This window comes from Somniosus microcephalus, chromosome 2, assembly GCF_052327205.1.
Source record: "Somniosus microcephalus isolate GS21.2 chromosome 2, FLI_Smic_1.0, whole genome shotgun sequence".
Taxonomy (NCBI): Eukaryota; Metazoa; Chordata; class Chondrichthyes; order Squaliformes; family Somniosidae; genus Somniosus; species Somniosus microcephalus.
Window position 1 is genome coordinate 379,698,857 of NC_140988.1, and position 20,881 is coordinate 379,719,737.

The window sequence follows — 20,881 nt, forward strand, 5'->3', positions numbered from 1 at the left end:
GGGCGAGAAGGTGGAGTTGAGATAGAAGTTCAGCCGTGATCTTATTGAATGGCCTACTCCTGTTCCTATTTCTTATGTTCTATGTTCTTTTTATAGGTGTGGGCCACACAGCCCCATGGGACATTATTTAGATGGAAGACACAGGCAGGTACCTCCCATGAGTCAGGTCTGGATGTATCTACGAGTCCAATTGTAACCAAACTAAAAAAGGGACTAAAAGCAACGGTATTCTCACACCACGTTCAGCCCCATAAAGACGATTCTCCCTGGGGGTAAGTGGGGCCAATGGGTAGACCTTCCAACTGGAGGAGGATAGTGAAAACTCTGCCACAGGCCGATGGAGGAAGGTGTAGCCAACATTCAAGGTCCCAGAAGGTTTTGGGTTGTCACAAGCCCTTCATTTATCTCAATTGGGGGGGGGGGTTCTTTCTGTGAATTCAGGAATTTAGAAAAAAAAGAAAGACTTGCCTTTCTCCAGCGCCTTCCATGATGGCATAGTGGTTAGCACTGTTGCCTCACAGCGCCAGGGACCCGGGTTCGAATCCGGCCTCGGGTGACTGTCTGTGTGGAGTTTGCACATTCTCCCCGTGTTTGCGTGGGTTTCCTCCGGGTGCTCCGGTTTCCTCCCACAGTCCAAAGGTGTGCGGGTTAGGTTGATTGGCTATGATAAATTGACCCTTAGTGTTAGGGGGATAGGGTGGGATATGTGTTGGTGTAGGGGTTACGGGGATCAGGTGGGATATGTGTCGGTGCAGGCTCGATGGGCCGAAATGGCCTCTATCTGCACTGTGGGGTTTCTGTGATTCTGTGATTACTGGACGTCCCAAAGCGCTTTACCGCCAATGAAATACTTTTTGAAGTGTAGTCACTGTTGTAATGTAGGAAATGCGGCAGTCAATTTGCGCACAGCAAGCTCCCACAAACAGCAATGTGATAATGACCAGATAATCTGTTCTAGTGATGTTGATTGAGGTATAAATATTGACCAGGACACCGGGGATAACTCCCCTGCTCTACTTTGAAATAGTGTCATGGGATCTTTTACATGCACCTGAGAGAGCAGATGGGGCCTCAGTTTAATGTCTCATCCAAAAGATGGCACCTCCGACAGTGCAGCTCTCCCTCAGTACTGCACTGGGAGTGTCAGCCTAGATTTTTGTGCTCAAGTCTCTGGAGTGGGACTTGAAACCACAACCTTCTGACTCAGAGGTGAGAGGGCTACCCATTGAGCCAGGAGAGTTCCTTTTGATGGGGGATTAAAGAGAGAGAGTGCCTCTGTATGGGTGGGTGTAGCAGGCAGAGAACCTCTGTTTAGGCGGAGTTAGATGGGACCTAGAGGCAACGAGAGTCATAGATCCAACCTGCAGCCCATCCTGTGTGCACCTTGCTGCCTGGTTGAGTGAAGCCCTTTGGAAAATGTGAGCGTGCTAATGCTTTCAATTGTAAGTTGCAACTTGAATATGTGCCCCACTGGAGTCTGATCAACAATGAAAGAAGGCTCAAGCATGACAAGGGCCAGAAGTACACGGCAAAGAGATTAGATGAAGAGGGGAGTGGAGAATAAACATCGGCATAGTAGACTCATGACTAAGGTCAGAACATGTGGAGTCAGGGGACAAGTAGCAGACTGGATAGCAAGCTGGCTACAAAACAGAAAACAGAGAGTAGGGGCTAACGGTAGTTACTCGGATTGGCAAAGGGTGGGAAGTAATTTGAACTCAGGAATCGGAAGTACAATTTCAAATTTTGTGGATGACACCAAACTGGGGGGTGTGGTTAATACGGCAGAGGACTACGACAAAATACAGGAAGACATTATAAACTTGCAGAATGGGCGTGTAATTGGGAAATGAACTTCAATACAGATAAGTGTGAGGTAATACATTTTGGCAGGAAGAACAAGGAGGCCACATACTCCCTGGAAAATAAAGATTTAAATGAGGCAGAGGAACAGAGAGATCTGGGGGTACTGATACACAGATCACTAAAAGTAACGGTGCAGGCTAATGAGGCCATAAAAAAAAACAAAGCACTGGGGTTCATTTCTAGAGGGACGGAATGGAAAAGCACAGAAGTTATGTTAAACTTGTCCCGAACCTTGGTTAGACCACACGGAGTACTGTGAACAATTCCGATCTCCATATTATAAAAAGGATATAGGAATACTAGAGAAGGTGCAAAAAAAGATTTACTGGAATGATACCAGAGCGGAGAGGTTGTACCTATCAGGAAAGATTGAACTGTCTGGGGCTCTTTTCTCTAGAAAAGAGAAGACTGAGGGGTGACCTGATAGAGGAATTTAAGATTATGAAAGGGTTCGATAGGGTAGACATAGAGAAGAAGTTTCCACTTGTGGGGGAGACCAGAACTAGGGGCCATAAATATAAGATAGTCACTAATAAATCCAATAGGGAATTCAGGAGAAACTTCTTTAGTGGTGAGAATGTGGAACTCGTTACCACAGGGAGTGGTTGAGGTGAATAGTATCGATGCATTTAAGGGGAGGCTGAATAAACACATGAGGGAGAAGGGAATAGAAGGTTAAGCTGATAGAGTTAGATGAGGAAGGATGGGACGAGGCTTGTGTGGAGCCAAAAAAGGAGATATTAGGACAGGTGACCAAAAAAATTGTCAAAGAGGTAGGTTTTATGGAGCATCTTAAAGGAGGAGAGAGAGGCGGGGAGTTTAATGGGGGGGGGAATTCCAGAGCTTAGGGCCTCGGCAACTGAAGGCACGGCCACTAATGGTGGAGTGATTTAAAATCGGGGATGCACAAGGGGCCAGAATTGGAGGAGCATCGATATCTCGGGAGGGTTGTGGGACTGGAGGAGGTTACAGAGATAGGGAGGGGCGAGGCCATGGAGGGATTTGAAAACAAGGATGATAATTTTTAATTTGAGGCATTGCCGGACCGGGAGCCAATGTAGGCCAGCGAGCACAATGGGTGATGGGTGAACGGGACTTGGTGCGAGTTAGGACACGGGGCAGTGAGCACAGGGGGTGATGGGTGAACAGGACTTGGTGCGAGTTAGGACACGGGGCAGCGAGCACAATGGGTGATGGGTGACCGGGACTTGGTGCGAGTTAGGACACGGGGCAGCGAGCACAATGGGTGATGGGTGAACAGGACTTGGTGCGAGTTAGGACACGGGCAGCAGGGGTTTTGGATGAATTCAAGTTTACGGAGGGTGAGAGATGGGAGGCCAGCCAGGAGTATGTTGGAATAGTTGAGTCTGGAGGTAATGAAAGGCAGGGATGAGGGTTTCAGCAGCAGTTGAGCTGAGGCTAGGGCGGAGGTGGGCGATGTTACGGAGATGGAGCCTGAAATTCTGGTTCGACCCCTGCACCTGTGAGGTCACCCATTCCGACCTCGTTGGCCCGGCAGACTAAGGCGGCGGAGAGCAGCGTGTGGATACTCACCTCGATACCGGTGCGTTGCAGGACGGGTTTGATCCCCTGGGGCACCATGTAGATATCCGGCTCCCGCTGCGGGGGTGGGTAAGGAAGGTCCGTGTCGTCTTCCTGGTGAAAGGCGGGAGAGAAAAAAGGAGCGGAGTTAGCGAGCTCAGAACAATCTTCCGAGAGCGAGGCTGTGCACTATCGACTCGGGCGTGCAAACAACGAGCCTCAGTGCCCTCTGCGGGTGAAGGAGACACCAAGGAGGCGGCGTCATTTTGCGGCAGCTATCAGGGGAGGGGTTGTCACCAATGCCAGGCTTGTTAACAAGCGTAGTTTTACAGCTCTGATAAGACACTCTGCAGAACACAGCGACTGCTCATCCACAGAGAGGCACACATGCTCATGCACACGCATCCAGGTACACCAGTCCACGCGAGCACAGAAGCAAAGAGAGACACACAGGGCAGGATTTTCATTGGGCCGTGGAGTCGGGATTGGAGGCGTGCGGAGGGTTAAAATCCCGAAATCAGGTGTCCTGACCCCTTCCCGCACCCAACCCGCCTCCATGCCAGTTTCAAAGGAGGCAGGTACCCGCCCCTCACTAGGACCCGCCTACCCGAGGCGGGAAGGGATTAGTGCCAATTAACTGCCTGTTAACAGGTAGTTAACAGGCAGTTTTTAGCCTAATCCCTATTTTTGATGTTGAAGTGTGGGATTCCCGACGGCTCCAAACCACGCCAAGTTAGAGGAGTTGGGCCGTCGGGTTGAAGGACTTGGAGGGGTCGAGATGTCGGTGTTCAGGTAAGTGATGTGTGCATGAGTGCAAAGGTAAGTGTGTTTGGTGTGTCTAAAGTGTGTAAAGAAGTTTAAACTACCTGTACTTACCTTTTCAGCCTTCCTTCCTCTAGGTTTCAGGAGTCCATCATCTAACCGGCACAGAAAGCAGAATGGCCGCGATCTGTCAAAAGTGACAGCCTGCAGCTTTCTGTGCCGGAGAGATTTCTAACTGAGTCTGTGGAGAAGGACTCAGGTTAGAAGTAAGACCGTCAGTGTTTGACAGCTTCAAACAGCTGTGAAACACTGATATTTCATCTGTCAACACGTCTTGACAGATGAAATTTCAGTCTGTGACGTCACCTGTTGCCGGTTGGCCCTTAATTGGCCTGCTGAGCCCGCTGTGCGGGTTCAACAAGGCCAATCAAGTGAAAATCACGTGGATTGGCCGCATCTCGATGGAGGCGGGACTACAACCCCGAAAGCTGTAGTCCCGCCTCCTACCCGACTCCTGAATGAAAATCCAGCCCACAGAGTGCAGGAGAGAGCGGGCGTGCGAGTGTATGGGACCAAGAGACAGAGGGAGAGGGAGAGCGAGACGGGACTGGAAGAGGGTGCGCGCGTGCAGAGAAATAGGAAGAGCAAGAGGGTGGAAGAGGTGTAGAGGGCAGCATAAGAGAGGGAGATAAGAAAAACAAGACGGGAATGAAAAAAAAAAGCAACAATGGAAGAGGAAAGCCAAGAGATGGGGGAAGAAGAAAAAATGAGAGAGTGAGAGAGGGAGTTAGACAGAAAGAGGGACAAAGTAAGAGACAGAATGAGGCGAGAGGGAGAGACAGCGACAGTGATGAAGAGAGAGTAACAGAGACAGAAAGAGGAGGCAGGAGAGTGTTGTGTGCAGTTTTGGTCACCTTATCTGAGGAAGGATGTTCTTACCATGGAAGGAGTTCAGCGAAGATTCACCAGACTGATACCTGGGATGGCAGGAATGACGTATGAGGAGAGATTGTGTCGATTGGGCTTATACTCACTGGAGTTTAGAAGAATGAGAGGGGATCTCATTGAAACTTATAAAATTCTAACAGGACTAGACAAACTAGATGCAGGAAGGATGTTCCCGATGGCAGGGGAGTCCAGAACCAGGGGTTACAGTCTAAGGATAAGGGGTAAGCCATTTAGGACTGAGATGAGGAGGAATTTCTTCACCCAGAGAGTGGTGAACCTGTGGAATTCTCTACCACAGAAGGCAGTGGAGGCCAATTCATTAAATATATTCAAAAAGGAGTTAGATATATTTCTTAAGGCTAAAGGGATCAAGGGATATGGAGAGAAAGCAGGGACAGGGTACTGAGTTTGGATGATCAGCCATGATCTCATTGAATGGCGGAGCAGGCTTGAGGGGCCGAATGGCCTACTCCTGCTCCTATCTTCTATGTAAGAGAAAGATTGAGTGAGAGGGGAGATAGACAGAGTAAGAGATAGAATGAGGAGAGAGAGAGAGAGAGAGAGAGAGACAGGCAGTGACAAATAGTGATGAACAGAGAGAGTAAGATAGACAAAGGAGAGAAAGGGACACAGAAGAATGAGCGAGAAAGAGAAGAGAGAGAAAACGAGTGGGAAAGAGAAACTGAAAAAGGCAGAAAGACATAGCAGGATGACTGAGGCAGAAAGACTGACAAAAACAGAGAGTTAGGCAGATCGAGAGAACTGACCAGTCTTTGTTTAGCCGCACGCAGTTAAGAGATGGCCAGGATTGCGGAGGGGGTATCAGGCAGGGTTCATTACTGAGAATTCTATGTTACATACATTTTTTCTCAGTTTCATTCTTTTCACAGTTATCATATATAAAAAGCAACTTTATAAAGTAATAAAGAGTAAATAAAGACCAAGCTTCAAAGGCCTGTGAAGGAGGTGAGCAGATATACCCATCGCAGCAGACCCTCGCAGAAGAAATCAGGAACGCAGAGCTGATTAGACCCATTTCAGAGGAGAATTGTGCAGGGAGGAAGCAGAGAGACGATCGTTAGTCCCACCAGTAAAACAAGATTCAGAAAATATAAGAAAAAAGTTAATGTTTCTGGAGAAATCGAACACTTTATCAAACCTCCATCCCTCTCAGGACTCCCTCCATCTCTCATCACTCCCTCCACCTCTCATCACTCCCTCCATCTCGCATCACTCCCTCCATCTCGCATCACTCCCTCCATCTCTCATCACTCCCTCCATCTCTCATCACTCCCTCCATCTCTCATCACTCCCTCCATCTCGCATCACTCCCTCCATCTCTCAGGACTCCCTCCATCTCTCATCACTCCCTCCATCTCGCATCACTCCCTCCATCTCTCATCACTCCCTCCCTCCATCTCTCAGGCCTCCCTCCATCTCTCATCACTCCCTCCATCTCTCAGGACTCCCTCCATCTCTCATCACTCCCTCCATCTCGCATCACTCCCTCCATCTCTCATCACTCCCTCCATCTCTCATCACTCCCTCCATCTCTCAGGCCTCCCTCCATCTCTCAGGACTCCCTCCATCTCTCAGGACTCCCTCCATCTCTCATCACTCCCTCCATCTCGCATCACTCCCTCCATCTCTCATCACTCCCTCCATCTCTCATCACTCCCTCCATCTCTCCGGACTCCCTCCATCTCTCATCACTCCCTCCATCTCTCCGGACTCCCTCCATCTCTCATCACTCCCTCCATCTCTCATCACTCCCTCCATCTCTCATCTCTCCCTCCATCTCTCATCACTCCCTCCATCTCTCCGGACTCCCTCCATCTCTCATCACTCCCTCCATCTCTCATCACTCCCTCCATCTCTCAGGACTCCCTCCATCTCTCCAGACTCCCTCCATCTCTCATCACTCCCTCCATCTCTCAGGCCTCCCCCCATCTCTCAGGCCTCCTCCCCCTCAGGCCTGCTGTCCTCTGACTGCTACCCCTGGGATCGAAACCCTAGGACCTCTACTCCTTGGACTTCTACCCCTCCAACCTTTACCTTTGACCTTTCGCCCCAGAGTATTTACCTTTTGGATGTCTACCACACAGTTTAAGTTTAAAAGGTAGCCCCACAGTCATGATAAATCATTTGGCAAACCTTGTTTAGTTTCTTGGCATATATCCACAGATCTGCAACTCTCTGCAACACTCCACCTCACGCCTTCGCTTCCTGTATTTCCTTTCCCCTCCGCCTGTCTCCTACCCTCTCCCCTACCCTCTCCCATCCCTCCCATTCCCCCTAACCCTCTCCTTCCCTCACTTCCTCTTCCCTCCTCCCTTTCTCTCCTCCCCTTCATTCATACCTCGCCATCCCTCTTTCTCTTTTCCCTGCCTCTTCCCCTCTTCCTCCTCCTCCCCTTCCCCTTCCCTCCTCCCCTCATCCTTCACACCTCCCCATCCCCTCTCACGAGTGGCCAGTTTGACAGCGATGAGCCATTGACAACAACAACTTGTATTTACAGAGTGCCTTTAACATAGTAAAACATCCCAAGGCGCTTCACAGGACTATTTTAAGAGAACAAATTTGACACCGATCCACATAAGGATAAATCAGGGCAGTATTCACCATTAGTGAGTCGAGCTGGGTTGAACAGGATTCTCACCCCCGCAGATAACACAAACAGCACAACATCATAGCCAGGCGCTCAACTCAAGCATAAAACAAAACAGAGAGGAAATATCTGTTCCTTTTCCTTTAGTCTCCAATGTCGGCGTGAATGATGGGCAGGTGGGTGGTGGGGGGGGCCAAAGATTCAACTCTTTTCCATCGCGTTGACGGGATGAGCGCAACTAGCTGCACGGGTCAAGGGTCAAACCTGGGATCTTCCTGTTCCCTCTGGCTCGGTATCGCAACGCAGGGTGTGTTTACCCAGCAAGCCCCAGGGAGTGGGGTCGCCAACTCTGGTCGTCCAAATTCCTGGCGCTTTCATCTCATGACCTCCCGCCCCCCGGGTCAAACAACCTCTTCGTTCCCTCCCGTCTCCAATATTTTTAACAACTAATAAACAAAAGTGTCCAAATAAAATAAAGAACCAAAAAGCACACCTATTTTTTTAATGCTCCTTATCATTTAAAAAAAAATTCATTCCCGGGATGTGGGCGTCGTTGGCAAGGCCGGCATTTATTGCCCATCGCTCATTGCCCCTGGAGAAGGTGGCGGTGAGCCGCTGCCTTGAACCGCTGAAGTCCGTGCGGTGAATTCTTTTGTTACAACTGAGCGGCCGTTTCAGGGGGCAGCTAAGAGTCAACCACCGTCGGGGTGGGGACAGGAGTCACATAGAGGCCCAGGGCGGGTGAGGACGGCAGGTTTTTCCTTCCCTGAAGGACATCAGTGAACCAGTTGGGATTTTCTCGACTGCCCGACAGCTTCACGGTCACTGTGACCGACACCAGTGTCCACGAGAGGAGTCTTTAATTCCCGGAGACTCCAAGGCAATCCTGGAGTGTTGGAAACCCTACCGGGGGGAGGGGGACAAGACGGGATAAAGAAATCCCCAGGACTTGGGCGACGGGTAAGAGCCCCTTGTTTTGTCACGGAGAATCTATCAAGGTGCCAATGCTACATCTCCGTCCCCTCCTCATCCCACTCCCCAGCATCCAGCACCTCTCCATAAACGGCAGGTCTCGGCCACACGCTGCCTCCCAGCCAGACTAGTGCAGTGTGTTTTTCTTTAATTAGACACTTGCCTCTCGTTAAAGAGCTAATGCCTTCCTGCTTTTAATTAGAGGACTGCCGATACGTATGAGGAGAGATTGGGTCGATTGGGCTTGTACTCGCTGGAGTTTAGAAGAATGAGAGGGGATCTCATTGAAACTTATAAAATTCTAACAGGACTGGACAGACTAGATGCAGGAAGGATGTTCCCGATGGTCGGGGAGTCCAGAACCAGGGGTCACAGTCTAAGGGTAAGGGGTAAGCCATTTAGGACAGAAATGAGGAGGAATTTCTTCACCCAGAGAGTGGTGAACCTGTGGAATTCTCTACCACAGAAGGCAGTAGAGGCCAATTCATTAAATATACTCAAGAAGGAGTTAGATATATTTCTTAAGGCTAAAGGGATCAAGGGGTATGGGGAGAAAGCAGGGACCAGGTACTGAATTTGGATGATCAGCCATGATCGCATTGAATGGCGGAGCAGGCTCGAGGGGCCGAATGGCCTACTCCTGCTCCTATCTTCTATGTTTCTATGTTTCTATACTCAGCCTCTGGAGCCAGTCTGTACAGAGGGGGAAGTCAGGAAGCACTTCTTTCCACACAGATGGTAGTGGAAATCTGGAACTCTCACCCCCCTAAAGTTCTGGGGAACAATTGGAGCTTTCAAGACTGAGAGTGATAGATTTTAGTCAGGTAAGGGGGTTCGAGGGGTATGGAGCAAAGGCAGGTCGATTAGGGTTGAGGTATAGATCAGCCGTGAACTAACTGAACGGCGGAGCCGGCTCGAGCGGTTGAATGGCCCCCCCTCTTGTTCCTTTTGGATTCAATGTCACCCGTGGCTCAGTGGGCAGCGCTCTCTCTTGCCTCCACCTCGGAAGGTTGTGGATTCATAGTCCCGCTCCGGAAACCTGTGGCCCATAATCCAGGCTGACACTCCAGTGCAGTGCTGAGGGAGCGCTGCACTGTCGGAGGTGCCGTCTTTTAGATGAGACGTTAAACCGAGGCCCCGTCTGCCCTCTCAGGTGGACGGAAAAGATCCCGTGGAGATCTCACTAGTGCCTTGGTCAACACTTACCCCTAAAACAGATTGCCTGGTCACCAGCGCAATTCACACCCCATCTAGAGCCATCCTTTGCTCCTTAACCTGCCCCATTACCATCTCCTCTCACCTTGAATATCTCTTAATGTCTCTCAATGTCTCTTAATCTCTCCTGCTTTCTATCCTTTTGTTCTTTCATCCCCTCCCCCTTTTCCCAGCCCCTAAACTTGCTTTCCATTTCCTGCTTTTTTCTCAGTTCTGACGAAGGGTTTCGACCTGAAACGTTAACTCTGTTTCTCTCTCCACCGATGTTGCCTGGCCTGCTGAGTTTTTCCAGCGTTTCCTGTTGTTATTTCGGATTTCCAGCATCCGCAGTATTTTGCTATCGTTGCCTGGTCATTCACCTTATCGCTGTTTGTGGGATCTTGCTGTGCGTATTGGCTGCATCATTTCCTACATTACAACAGTGGCCCCACTTCAAAAAATACCTCATTGGCTGTAAAGTGCTTTAGGACATCCTGAGGTCATGAAAGGCAGGCGCTATATAAATGCAAATTCTTTCTTTCTTTGGATTCTGAGTTCCAGATTCCGTGCGATGAAAGTCTCCCCTCTCTCTTCTGGTTCTAGGGATACTATATCCTGGGACATCTCAACTACTGCAGAACATGGGGCCCCAGCATTAATCGACTCCAGAATTTGACACGACAGGAAACTCTTTTTTATCCGGCACCGACGGGACCGGTTGATCAAAAAGTCCGGATTACAGAGAGGTATACTTACCAAGGTACGAGAGCCCCATACACGGCCACAGGTGCAGGAGCCCCGGTTACACGGCACTTGTGCAGGAGTCCCGGTTACACGGCCACAGGTGCAGGAGTCCCGGTTACACGGCACTTGTGCAGGAGTCCCGGTTACACGGCCACAGGTGCAGGAGTCCCGGTTACACGGCACTTGTGCAGGAGTCCCGGTTACACGGCCACAGGTGCAGGAGTCCCGGTTACACGGCACTTGTGCAGGAGTCCCGGTTACACGGCCACAGGTGCAGGAGTCCCGGTTACACGGCCACAGGTGCAGGAGTCCCGGTTACACGGCCACAGGTGCAGGAGTCCCGGTTACACAGCACTTGTGCAGGAGTCCCGGTTACATGGCACTTGTGCAGGAGTCCCGGTTACACGGCCACAGGTGCAGGAGTCCCGGTTACACGGCCACAGGTGCAGGAGCCCCGGTTACACGGCCACAGGTGCAGGAGTCCCGGTTACACGGCCACAGGTGCAGGAGCCCTGGTTACACAGCACTTGTGCAGGAGCCCCGGTTACACGGCACTTGTGCAGGAGTCCCGGTTACACGGCCACAGATCCAGGAGTCCCTGTTGCACAGCAACAGGTGCAGGAACCCCGGTTACACGGCCACAGATCCAGGAGTCCCTGTTACACGGCCACTAATATAAAGTAAAACTTACTTGAACCTACTACTGCATTTTGCCGGTTAAGAGAGATTTCCGGTTATTTAGGTGCCGGTTAAAAGAGAGTTTCCTGCATTAGGCTCCAAGGATGGCCATTGTTGGAGAGGGAGGTGTCCACGGTGTGGGCTGAAGCACGTTGTAGTGACAGTGCAGAGAGGGGAGGGAAGAGAGGGGGGAAGGTGTGAAACATGGGCCGCTCAATGGGGAATCTCTGACTGAAGCCATCAGTTCGGGTCCCTTGCCACGAACTTCGTATCGTCGATATCAGCTTCACCCACCCCCCTGCCCCTGCCAACTGTCTCTGGCTGTACCAGACTGTTCACAAACCGGGCATCCGATTTTGACCCTGAGCTGAGCTTCCGACCCCATACCCGCTCCCTCACCAAGACTGCCCACTTCCACCTCCGTAATATCGCCCCCGCCTCAGCCCAGCTGCTGAAACCCTCAGCCATGACCATTCCAACACTCTCCTGGCCAGCCTCCCACATTCCAGCCTCCGTAAGCTTGAGCTCGTCCCAAACTCTGCTGCCCCTGTGTCCTAACTCGCTCCAAGTCCTGTTCACCCATCACCCCCTGTGCTCGCTGACCTACATTGGCTCCCGGGGCCACCAGTGCTTCAGATTTAAAATTGTCACTTTATGTTGAACCAGACCCTGTCACTGCAGCAACTCGCCAAGGCTTCTTCGGCAGCACCTCCCAAACCCGCGACCTCTTCCACCTAGCAGGACAAGGGCAGCAGGCGCATGGGAACACCACCACCTCCAAGTTCCCCTCCAAGTCACACACCATCCTGACTTGGAAGTATATCGCCGATCCTTCATTGTCGCTGGGTCAAAATCCTGGAACTCCCTCCCTAACAGCACTGTGGGAGTACCTTCACCACACGGACTGCAGCGGTTCAAGAAGGCAGCTCACCACCACCTTCTCAAGGGCAACTAGGGATGGGCAATAAATGCTGGCCTTGCCAGTGACGCCCACATCCCATAAAAACGAATTAAAAAAAAACCTTCACTCCTCACTATGTCTCTAACCCTCTTGAGCATCCCCAGTTTCCTTCGCTCCACCATTGGCGGCCGTGCCTTCAGCCTTCTGGGCCCTAAGCTCTGGAAGTCCGTCCCTAAACCTCTCTGCCTCTCTCTCCTACTTTAAGATTATCCTTAAAGCCCATCTCTTTGATCAAGATGTTGGTCTGCTCCAACACCACCCCCCACCCCCGCCCCCTCCTATAAACACCAGTTGTTGTTTGCACTGAACTATTCACTTCCTGGTTTACAAAGAGCACTGCTGCTCCCTGCTGGTAGTGATATGCTATGGCAGGTTACTTTGCTGCACTGCTGGCAGGTCTTGAGAGGAGCAGAGGCAGAGGGATCCAGCCTCGGCCATTCCTTGTGCAGCGTGAAACGGTCGGAGGGCAAATCAAAGGGCCGATATTCTCTGGCGTTTAGAGGAATGAGAGGTGATCTCATTGAAATGTGTAAAATTCAGAGGGGGCTTGACAGGTTAGATGCTGAAAGGCTGATTCCCCCTGGCCGGAGTGGCTAGAACTAGGGGGCACAGTCTCAGGATAAGGGGTTGGCCATTTAAGACTGAGATGAGGAGGAATTTCTTCACTCAGAGGGTGGTGAATCTTTGGAATTCTCTGCCCCAGAGGGTTGTGGAGGCTCAGTCGTTGAGTATGTTCAAGACTGAGATCGATAGATTCTTGGACTCCAGGGAATCAAGGGATATGGGGATCAGGCGGGAAAGTGGAGTTGAGGTCGATGGTCAGCCATGATCTGACTGAATGGCGGAGCAGCCTCGAGGGGCCAAATGGTCGACTCCTGCGCCTAATTCTTATGTTATGTTCTTAAAGCCTAACCCCTGATCACAGGAGGATGAGACCTTTCAATTAGTCCCAGCTTAGCGCATCCATCTAGAAATGGATGGATTTCCCTCCAAGTCACACACCGTCCTGACTTGGACGTATATCGGCCGTTCCTTCATCGTCGCTGGGTCACAATCCTGGAACTCCCTCCCTAACAGCACTGTGGGAGCACTTTCACCACACGGGACTGCAGCGGTTCAAGAAGGCAGCTCACCACCACCTTCTCAAGGGGCAATTAGGAATGGGACAAAGATACTCCCACCGTGGGAGGGAGGTCCAGGATTTTGACCCAGCGACGATGAAGGAACGGCGATATATTTCCAAGTCAGGATGGTGTGTGACTTGGAGGGGAACTTGGAGGTGGTGGTGTTCCCATGCGCCTGCTGCCCTTGTCCTTCTGGGTGGTAGAGGTCGCGGGTTTGGGAGTTTCTGTTGAAAAAAATGTCACGGTTTAATTTGAAGTAGTTTCGTTCTTGGTAGTTTACTATCTCCACGTTATACCTTTACAATCTATATGTCAGCTGTGACTGAGTGGGTAGCACTCTCACCTCTGTGTCAAAAGGTCGTGGGTTCAAGTCCCACTCCTGAGATTCAATAGTAGCCTTCAAAAGGGAATTGGATAAATACTTGAAGGAGAAAAAATTGCAGGGATATGGAGAGAGAGCGGGGAGTGGGACTGACTGAAAGAGCCGGCGCAGACTCGATGGGTGGAATGGCCTCTTTTTAAAATTAGTTTATGGGATGTGGGCGTCGCTGGCAAGACCAACATTTATTGCCCATTCTTAATTGCCCTCGAGAGGTGGTGGTGAGCCACCTTCTTGAACCGCTGCAGTCCGTGTGGTGAAGGTATTCCCACAGTGCTGTTAGGGAGGGAGTTCCAGGAATTTGACCCAGCGATGATGAAGGAACGGTGATATATTTCCAAGTCAGGAAAGTATTTCTCTCTTTTTAAATTAAACTCCGTGGTTTATAGTTTGTTTGTAAACCAGAGCCCTTAAATTATATCATTTAGCTGTAAGGTAACTTCAATTCAGCGGTTTATATTTTCTAGGGTCTCTCTGGTGTAGCGGGGGCTTCTGCCATACAAGCGCCCTAGAGTATATCTTTAATTGGTGGTTTTGAATTAATTAAAATTAATTAAAGGGTAAGTCATGTCAGGACAGCCCAGCCCCGTGTTATGCTCCACCTGCGCTATGTGGGAATTCAGGGACGCTGCCGGTGTCCCTGACGACCATGTGTGCTGGAAATGTATCCAGCTGCAGCTACTAGCAGACCGCATTGAGGCGCTGGAGCTGCGGTTGGATGAGTTTTGGAGCATTCGCGATGCTGAGAAGGTCGTGGATAACACGTTTAGTGAGTTGGTCACACCGCAGGTAAGGGCTGCACAGGCAGAAGGGAAATGGGTGACCATCAGGCAGAGCAGTAGAGGCAGGCAGGTAGTGCAGGGGACCACTGTGGCCATTCCCCTCTCAAACAAGTACAGTATACTGATTTGGATACTGTTGAGGGGGATGACTTACCAGGGGAAGGCAGCAGCAGCCAACTTCCTGGCACCGGGGGTGCTTCTGCTGCTCAGGAAGGGAGGAAAAAGAGTGGGAGAGCAATAGTGGTAGGGGATTCTATCGTAAGGGGAACAGATAGGCGTTTCTGTGGCCGTAGACGTGACACCAGGATGGTTTGTTGCCTCCCTGGTGCCAGGGTCAAGGATGTCACTGAATGGCTGCAGGGCATTCTGAAGGGGGAGGGTGAACAGTCAGAGGTCGTGGTTCACATTGGGACCAATGACATGGGTAGGAAGAGGGATGAGGTCCTGCAGCAAGACATTAGGGAGCTAGGTAGCAGATTAAAGAGCAGGACCTCAAAGGTTGTAATCTCTGGATTACTCCCGGTGCCACGTGCTAGTGAGTATAGGAATAGGAGGATAGAGCAGATGAATGCGTGGCTAAAGAGTTGGTGCAGGAGGGAGGGCTTTAGTTTCCTGGATCACTGGGTCTGCTTCTGGGAAAGGTGGGACTTGTACAAGTCGGACGGGTTGCACCTGAACCAGAACGGGACAAATATCCTTGCGGGGAGGTTTGCTAGCACTGTTGGGGGGGGTTTAAACTAACTTGGCAGGGGGATGGGATACAGAGTGGAGCTATAATAGGGGGTGATGTACAGCCAAATATAGAGGATAAAAAAAGTCAGCTTGGAAGGCAGAGCAAATATGTAACGGCACAAGGGAGTAGGGCAAGGCTGGATGGCATTTATTTTAATGCAAGGAGTCTTGCGAATAAGGTGGATGAACTGAAGTTGTTGTTGAACACATGGGAGTATGATATTGTTACTATCACGGAGACATGTTTGAGGGAGGGGCAAGACTGGCAGCTCAATATTCCGGGGTATAGAATCTTCAGGCGAGACGGGGGGGGGGGGGTAAAAGAGGAGGGGGTGTCGCAATATTAATTAAGGAGTCAATTACTGCTGTAAGGAGGGATGATATATTAGCGGGTTCCTCTAATGAGGCCATATAGGTAGAACTTAAAAACAAAAAGGGGGCAAGCACTTTGCTGGGAGTGTACTATAGACCCCCAAACAGTCAGGGGGAGATAGAGGAACAGGTATGTAGGCAAATCTCAGAGAACTGTGCAAATAATAGGGTAATAATAGTGGGGGATTTCAACTTCCCCAATATTAACTGGGATAGTCAGAGTGTGAAAGGCTTAGAGGGTGCAGAATTCTTAAAGTGCATCCAGGAGAGCTTCTTGAGCCAACATGTAGAAAGTCCTACAAGAGAGGGGGCGGTACTGGACCTAATTCTAGGGAATGTGGCCGGGCAAGTGGTAGAAGTGTTAGTAGGTGAGCACTTTGGTGACAGTGACCATAATTCGGTGAGATTTAAGGTGGTCATGGAAAAGGACAGAGATGGACCGGAAATAAAGGTTCTAAACTGGGGGAAGGCCGATTTTAATATGATAAGGCAGGATCTGGCCAAAGTGGACTGGGATCAGCTACTTGTAGGAAAATCCACATCAGAGCAATGGGAGTCTTTCAGAAAGGAAATTGAGAGAGTACAACGCCAACATGTTCCCGTAAAGGTCAAGGGTGGGACCAACAAGCCCAGGGAACCTTGGATATCAAGGGATCTACGAGAATGGATTAGGAAAAAAAGGAGGGCTTTTGGCAGATACAAAGGACTAAAGACAGAGGAAGCCCTAAAGGAGTATAAAAAGTGCAGGGGGATACTTAAAAAAGAAATTAGGAGAGTGAGGAGGGGCCATGAAATAACACTGGCGAGCAAAATAAAGGAAAATCCTAAGGTGTTTTATAAGTATATTAAGGGCAAGAGGATAACTAGGGAAAGAGTAGGGCCCATTAGGGACCAAAGTGGCAATCTGTGTGTGGAGCCAGGAGATGTAGGTGGGGTTTTAAATGAATTTTTTGCATCTGTGTTCACTATGGAGAGGGACGATGTAGACATAGAAATCGGGCAGGGGGACTGTGATATACTTGAACATATTAGCATCGAGAGGGAGGAGGTACTGGCGGTTTTAGCAGGCTTAAAAGTGGATAAATCCCCAGGCCCGGACGAGATGTATCCCAGGCTGCTGTATGAGGCAAAGGAGGAGATTGCAGGGGCTCTGACACAAATTTTCAGACCTCTCTGGCCACAGGGGAGGTGCCAGAGGACTGAAGAACAGCTAATGTAGTACCATTATACAAGAAGGGTAGTAGGGATAAACCAGGGAACTACAGGCCAGTGAGCCTAACATCAGTGGTAGGGAAATTATTGGAAAAAATTCTGAGGGACAGAATTAGTCTCCACTTGGAGAGGCAAGGATTAATCAGGGATAGTCAGCATGGCTTTGTCAAGGGAAGATCATGTCTGACTAATTTGATTGAATTTTTTGAGGGGGTGACTAGGTGTGTGGATGAGGGTAGTGCAGTGGATGTGGTATACATGGATTTCAGTAAGGCTTTCGATAAAGTCCCGCATAGGAGACTGGTCAAGAAGGTAAGAGCCCATGGGATCCAGGGTGCCTTGGCACATTGGATCCAAAACTGGCTTAGTGGCAGAAGGCAGAGGGTGATGGTCGAAGGTTGTTTTTGTGACTGGAAGCCTGTGTCCAGTGGGGTACCGCAGGGATCGGTGCTGGGTCCCTTGCTGTTTGTGGTCTACATTAATGATTTGGATGTGAATGTAAAAGGTATGATCAGTAAGTTCGCAGATGACACGAAAATTGGTGGGGTGGTAAATAGCGAGGAGGATAGCCTCAGTCTGCAGGACGATATAGATGGGTTGGTCAGATGGGCGGAACAGTGGCAAATGGAATTTAACCCTGAAAAGTGTGAGGTGATGCATTTTGGAGGGACTAAGAAGGCAAGGGAATACACAATGAATGGTAAGACCCTAGGAAAGACAGAGGATCAGAGTGACCTTGGTGTGCATGTACATAGATCCCTGAAGGCAGCAGAACAGGTGGATAAGGTGGTTAAAAAGGCATATGGGATACTTGCCTTCATTAGCCGAGGCATAGAATATAAGAGCAGGGAGGTTATGATGGAGCTGTACAAAACGCTAGTTAGGCCACAGCTGGAATACTGTGTGCAGTTCTGGTCGCCACACTATAGGAAGGATGTGATTGCTTTGGAGAGGGTGCAGAGGAGATTCACCAGGATGTTACCTGGGCTGGAGCGCTTCAGCTATGAAGAGAGACTGGACAGGCTGGGGTTGTTTTCCTTGGAGCAGAGAAGGCTGAGGGGGGACCTGATTGAGGTGTACAAAATTATGAGGGGCATAGATAGGGTAGATAGAAAGGAACTTTTTCCCTTAGTAGAGGGGTCAATAACAAGGGGGCATAGATTCAAGGTAAGGGGCAGAAGGTTTAGAGGGGATTTGAGGAAGAACTTTTTCACCCAGAGGGTGGTTGGAATCTGGAACTCACTGACTGAAAGGATGGTAGAGGCAGGAACCCTCACAACATTCAAGAAGCATTTGGATGAGCACTTGAAATGCCATAGCATACAAGGCTACGGACCAAATGCTGGAAAATGGGATTAGATTAGACAGGGCTTGATGGCCGGCGCGGACACGATGGGCCGAAGGGCCTCTTTCTATGCTGTATAACTCTATGACTCTATGTGTGTGACTTGCAGGGGAACTTGGAGGTGGCGGTGTTCCCATGCGCCTGCTGCCCTTGTCCTTCTAGGTGGAAGAGGTCGCGGGTTTGGGAGGTGCTGCCGAAGAAGCCTTGGCGAGTTGCTGCAGTGCATCTTGTAGATGGTACACACTGCAGCCACGGTACGCCGGTGGTGGAGGGAGTGAATGTTTAAGGGTGCTGATCAAGAGGGCTGCTTGTTCCTGTGCTGTACTATTCTATGTGACTCCAGTCCCACACTCACGTGGTGGACTCTTAGCTGCCCTCTGAAGTGATGTAGCGAGTAACTCGGTTGTATCATAACCGCTATCTTCAAGAAGGTGGCCCACCACTGCCTTCTCAGGGTAACTAGGGATGGGCAATAAATGCCGGCCTTGCTAGTGATGCCCACATCCCGAGAATGAAAGGAAAATAAGTTTCATTTTTTTCTCCTTTCTTTTATTTCCCTCCTTCGTCCAATTCACAAGACACAAGTGATGATCTGATCGCATCAACAGTTGCATTGTTACACACAGTCACCTCTCCAACTAAACTCATTCTCTCCCCTCTCATGACCATCCACTGCAGGAAGAGATTTGTCACCAGGTTAATTCAATCCTTTTCAATGAACAAAGCTGGGAATTGAGAAAAGGCCATGCGGCCCATCGAGTCTGCCACTTCCAATGTCGGGCCTCCACTTGTCCAAGATCCCTGCTTCCTTCCCAACTCCCAATAATAAGAAAGAAAGACTTGCATTTATATAGCGCCTTTCACCGGACCTCCCAAAGCGCTTTGTACCAATGAAATACTTTTGAAGTGTAGTCACTGTTGTAATGTAGGAAACGTGGCAGCAAATTTGCGCACAGCAAGATCCCACAAACAGCAATGTGATAATGACCAGATAATCTGTTTTAGTGAAATCACAACAGAACACGCTGGAGAAACTCAGCAGGCCAGGCAGCATCGGTGGAGCGAGAAATAGAGTCAACGTTTCAGGTCGAAGACCCTTCGTCAGAACTGAAAAAAGCAGGAAATGGAAAGCAAGTTTAGGGGCTGGGAAAAGGGGGAGGGGATGAAAGAACAAAAGGGAAGGTCAGTGATAGGATAGAGAGCAGGAGAGATTTCCGTTTGTCTCTTCAACCTTGTTCATCTTCATTGCTTTCAGTTTCCCTTCTCGTGTTTGTTCCTTGAATATCTCTTATTGTTTCTCAATGGCCCAGAACTTGGTGTCGGGGACTTCCCGCGCGTGCAAGCCCCCGATGTGCACTTACCCGGCGCGCCGACATCTGAAACCTGGCCCGCAGTGGATTTCCTGTCACAGGCCCGGTTCTGATGTCGGCGCGCTGTGCTAACCTGACCCAGCGGCGTAGTTAGTGCGATGTGCCGGCTGGGATCAGGTGAGCACTGTTCAGCCAATCAGGGGAGGGGAAACTTCATTCATAAGTTTGAGAGTAAGAGCTGTCAAACTCATGAGAAGTACTGCACCCCAAAACACTACTAAAACTTTAAATAAAATTTTAAAAAACATCCCAATCATTAAATTAAGTATAAATAAGTTTAAAAAAATAATTTAAACAATAATTTTTTTGTTTTGAAAAAATAAATTTTTAATAAAAAGGGTCTAAAACTAAACTTACCTTATTGTAGATTCTTTAAAATAATAAACCTGTGGGAAAAAAATTCTAAATTGCACTAAAACACCACTTACCTGTAAAAATAAATACTTACGTGTGCTTTTTACAAGCGTAAAGACCGGAGGCCTTTAGACATGCGCAAATCCCCCAAAACAGAGGAAATCCAAGACGCTCGCGCTGCCCCCTACAGCGCACGTGCTAGCCTCTTCACCTCTTGGGTTAGAGGAGAGGAAATGCCGGTTTACAGCGCATGCGCTGTGCATGCTGAAAACCGGCATTTCCTCCGGCCAGACGCGTGAGTACCCCTTCCGTACTCACGCGTTTGGGGAGGAATTACTGCCCCAATGTCTCTTAATCTCTCCTGCTTTCTATCCGATCACTGACCTTCCCTTTTGTTCTTTCATCCCCTCCCCCTTTTCCCAGACCCTAAACTTGCTTTCCATTTCCTGCTTTTTTCAGTTCTGACGAAAGGTTCTCAACCTGAAACGTTAACTCTGTCTCTCTCTCCGCGGATGCTGCCCTGACCTGCTGAGTTTTTCCAGCGTTTTCTGTCGTTATTTCGGATTTCCAGCATCCGCAGTATTTTGCTATCTGTTTTTAGTGATGTTGATTGAGGGATTAATATTGGCCGGAACACTGGGGATAACCCCCCTGCTCTGCTTTGAAATAGTGCCATAGGATCTTTTACATCCACCGGATAGAATAGACGAGGCCTCGCTTTAACGTTTCATCCAAAAGACAGCACCTCTGACAGTGCAGCACTCCCTCAGTACTGCACTGAAGCGTCAGCCTAGATTTTTGTGGTCAAGTCTCTGGAGTGGGACTCAGAGGCGAGAGTGCTGCGCACTGAGCCACGGCTGACCGATCTCCATTCATGAGTTCTAACCAAAGTAATGGAGCACAGTGGAACATAAGCGGAGAACCATTTGATGGGAT

General features: G+C 49.7%; 1 protein-coding gene across 6 annotated transcripts in view; it reads right to left on the reverse strand.

The window, feature by feature from the left end:
- Positions 1 to 20,881, reverse strand: part of dysf (dysferlin, limb girdle muscular dystrophy 2B (autosomal recessive)) — a 456,546-nt gene that overhangs the window by 76,408 nt on the left and 359,257 nt on the right. For all 6 annotated transcript variants that reach the window (XM_085975973.1, XM_085975981.1, XM_085976004.1 and 3 more), the window contains 2 exons: positions 6,099 to 6,140; positions 3,421 to 3,522 (listed from right to left, as the gene is read on the reverse strand). In XM_085975973.1, coding sequence (XP_085832099.1) covers positions 3,421 to 3,522; positions 6,099 to 6,140 — 144 coding nt within the window. The remainder of the gene's footprint in view (positions 1 to 3,420; positions 3,523 to 6,098; positions 6,141 to 20,881) is intronic.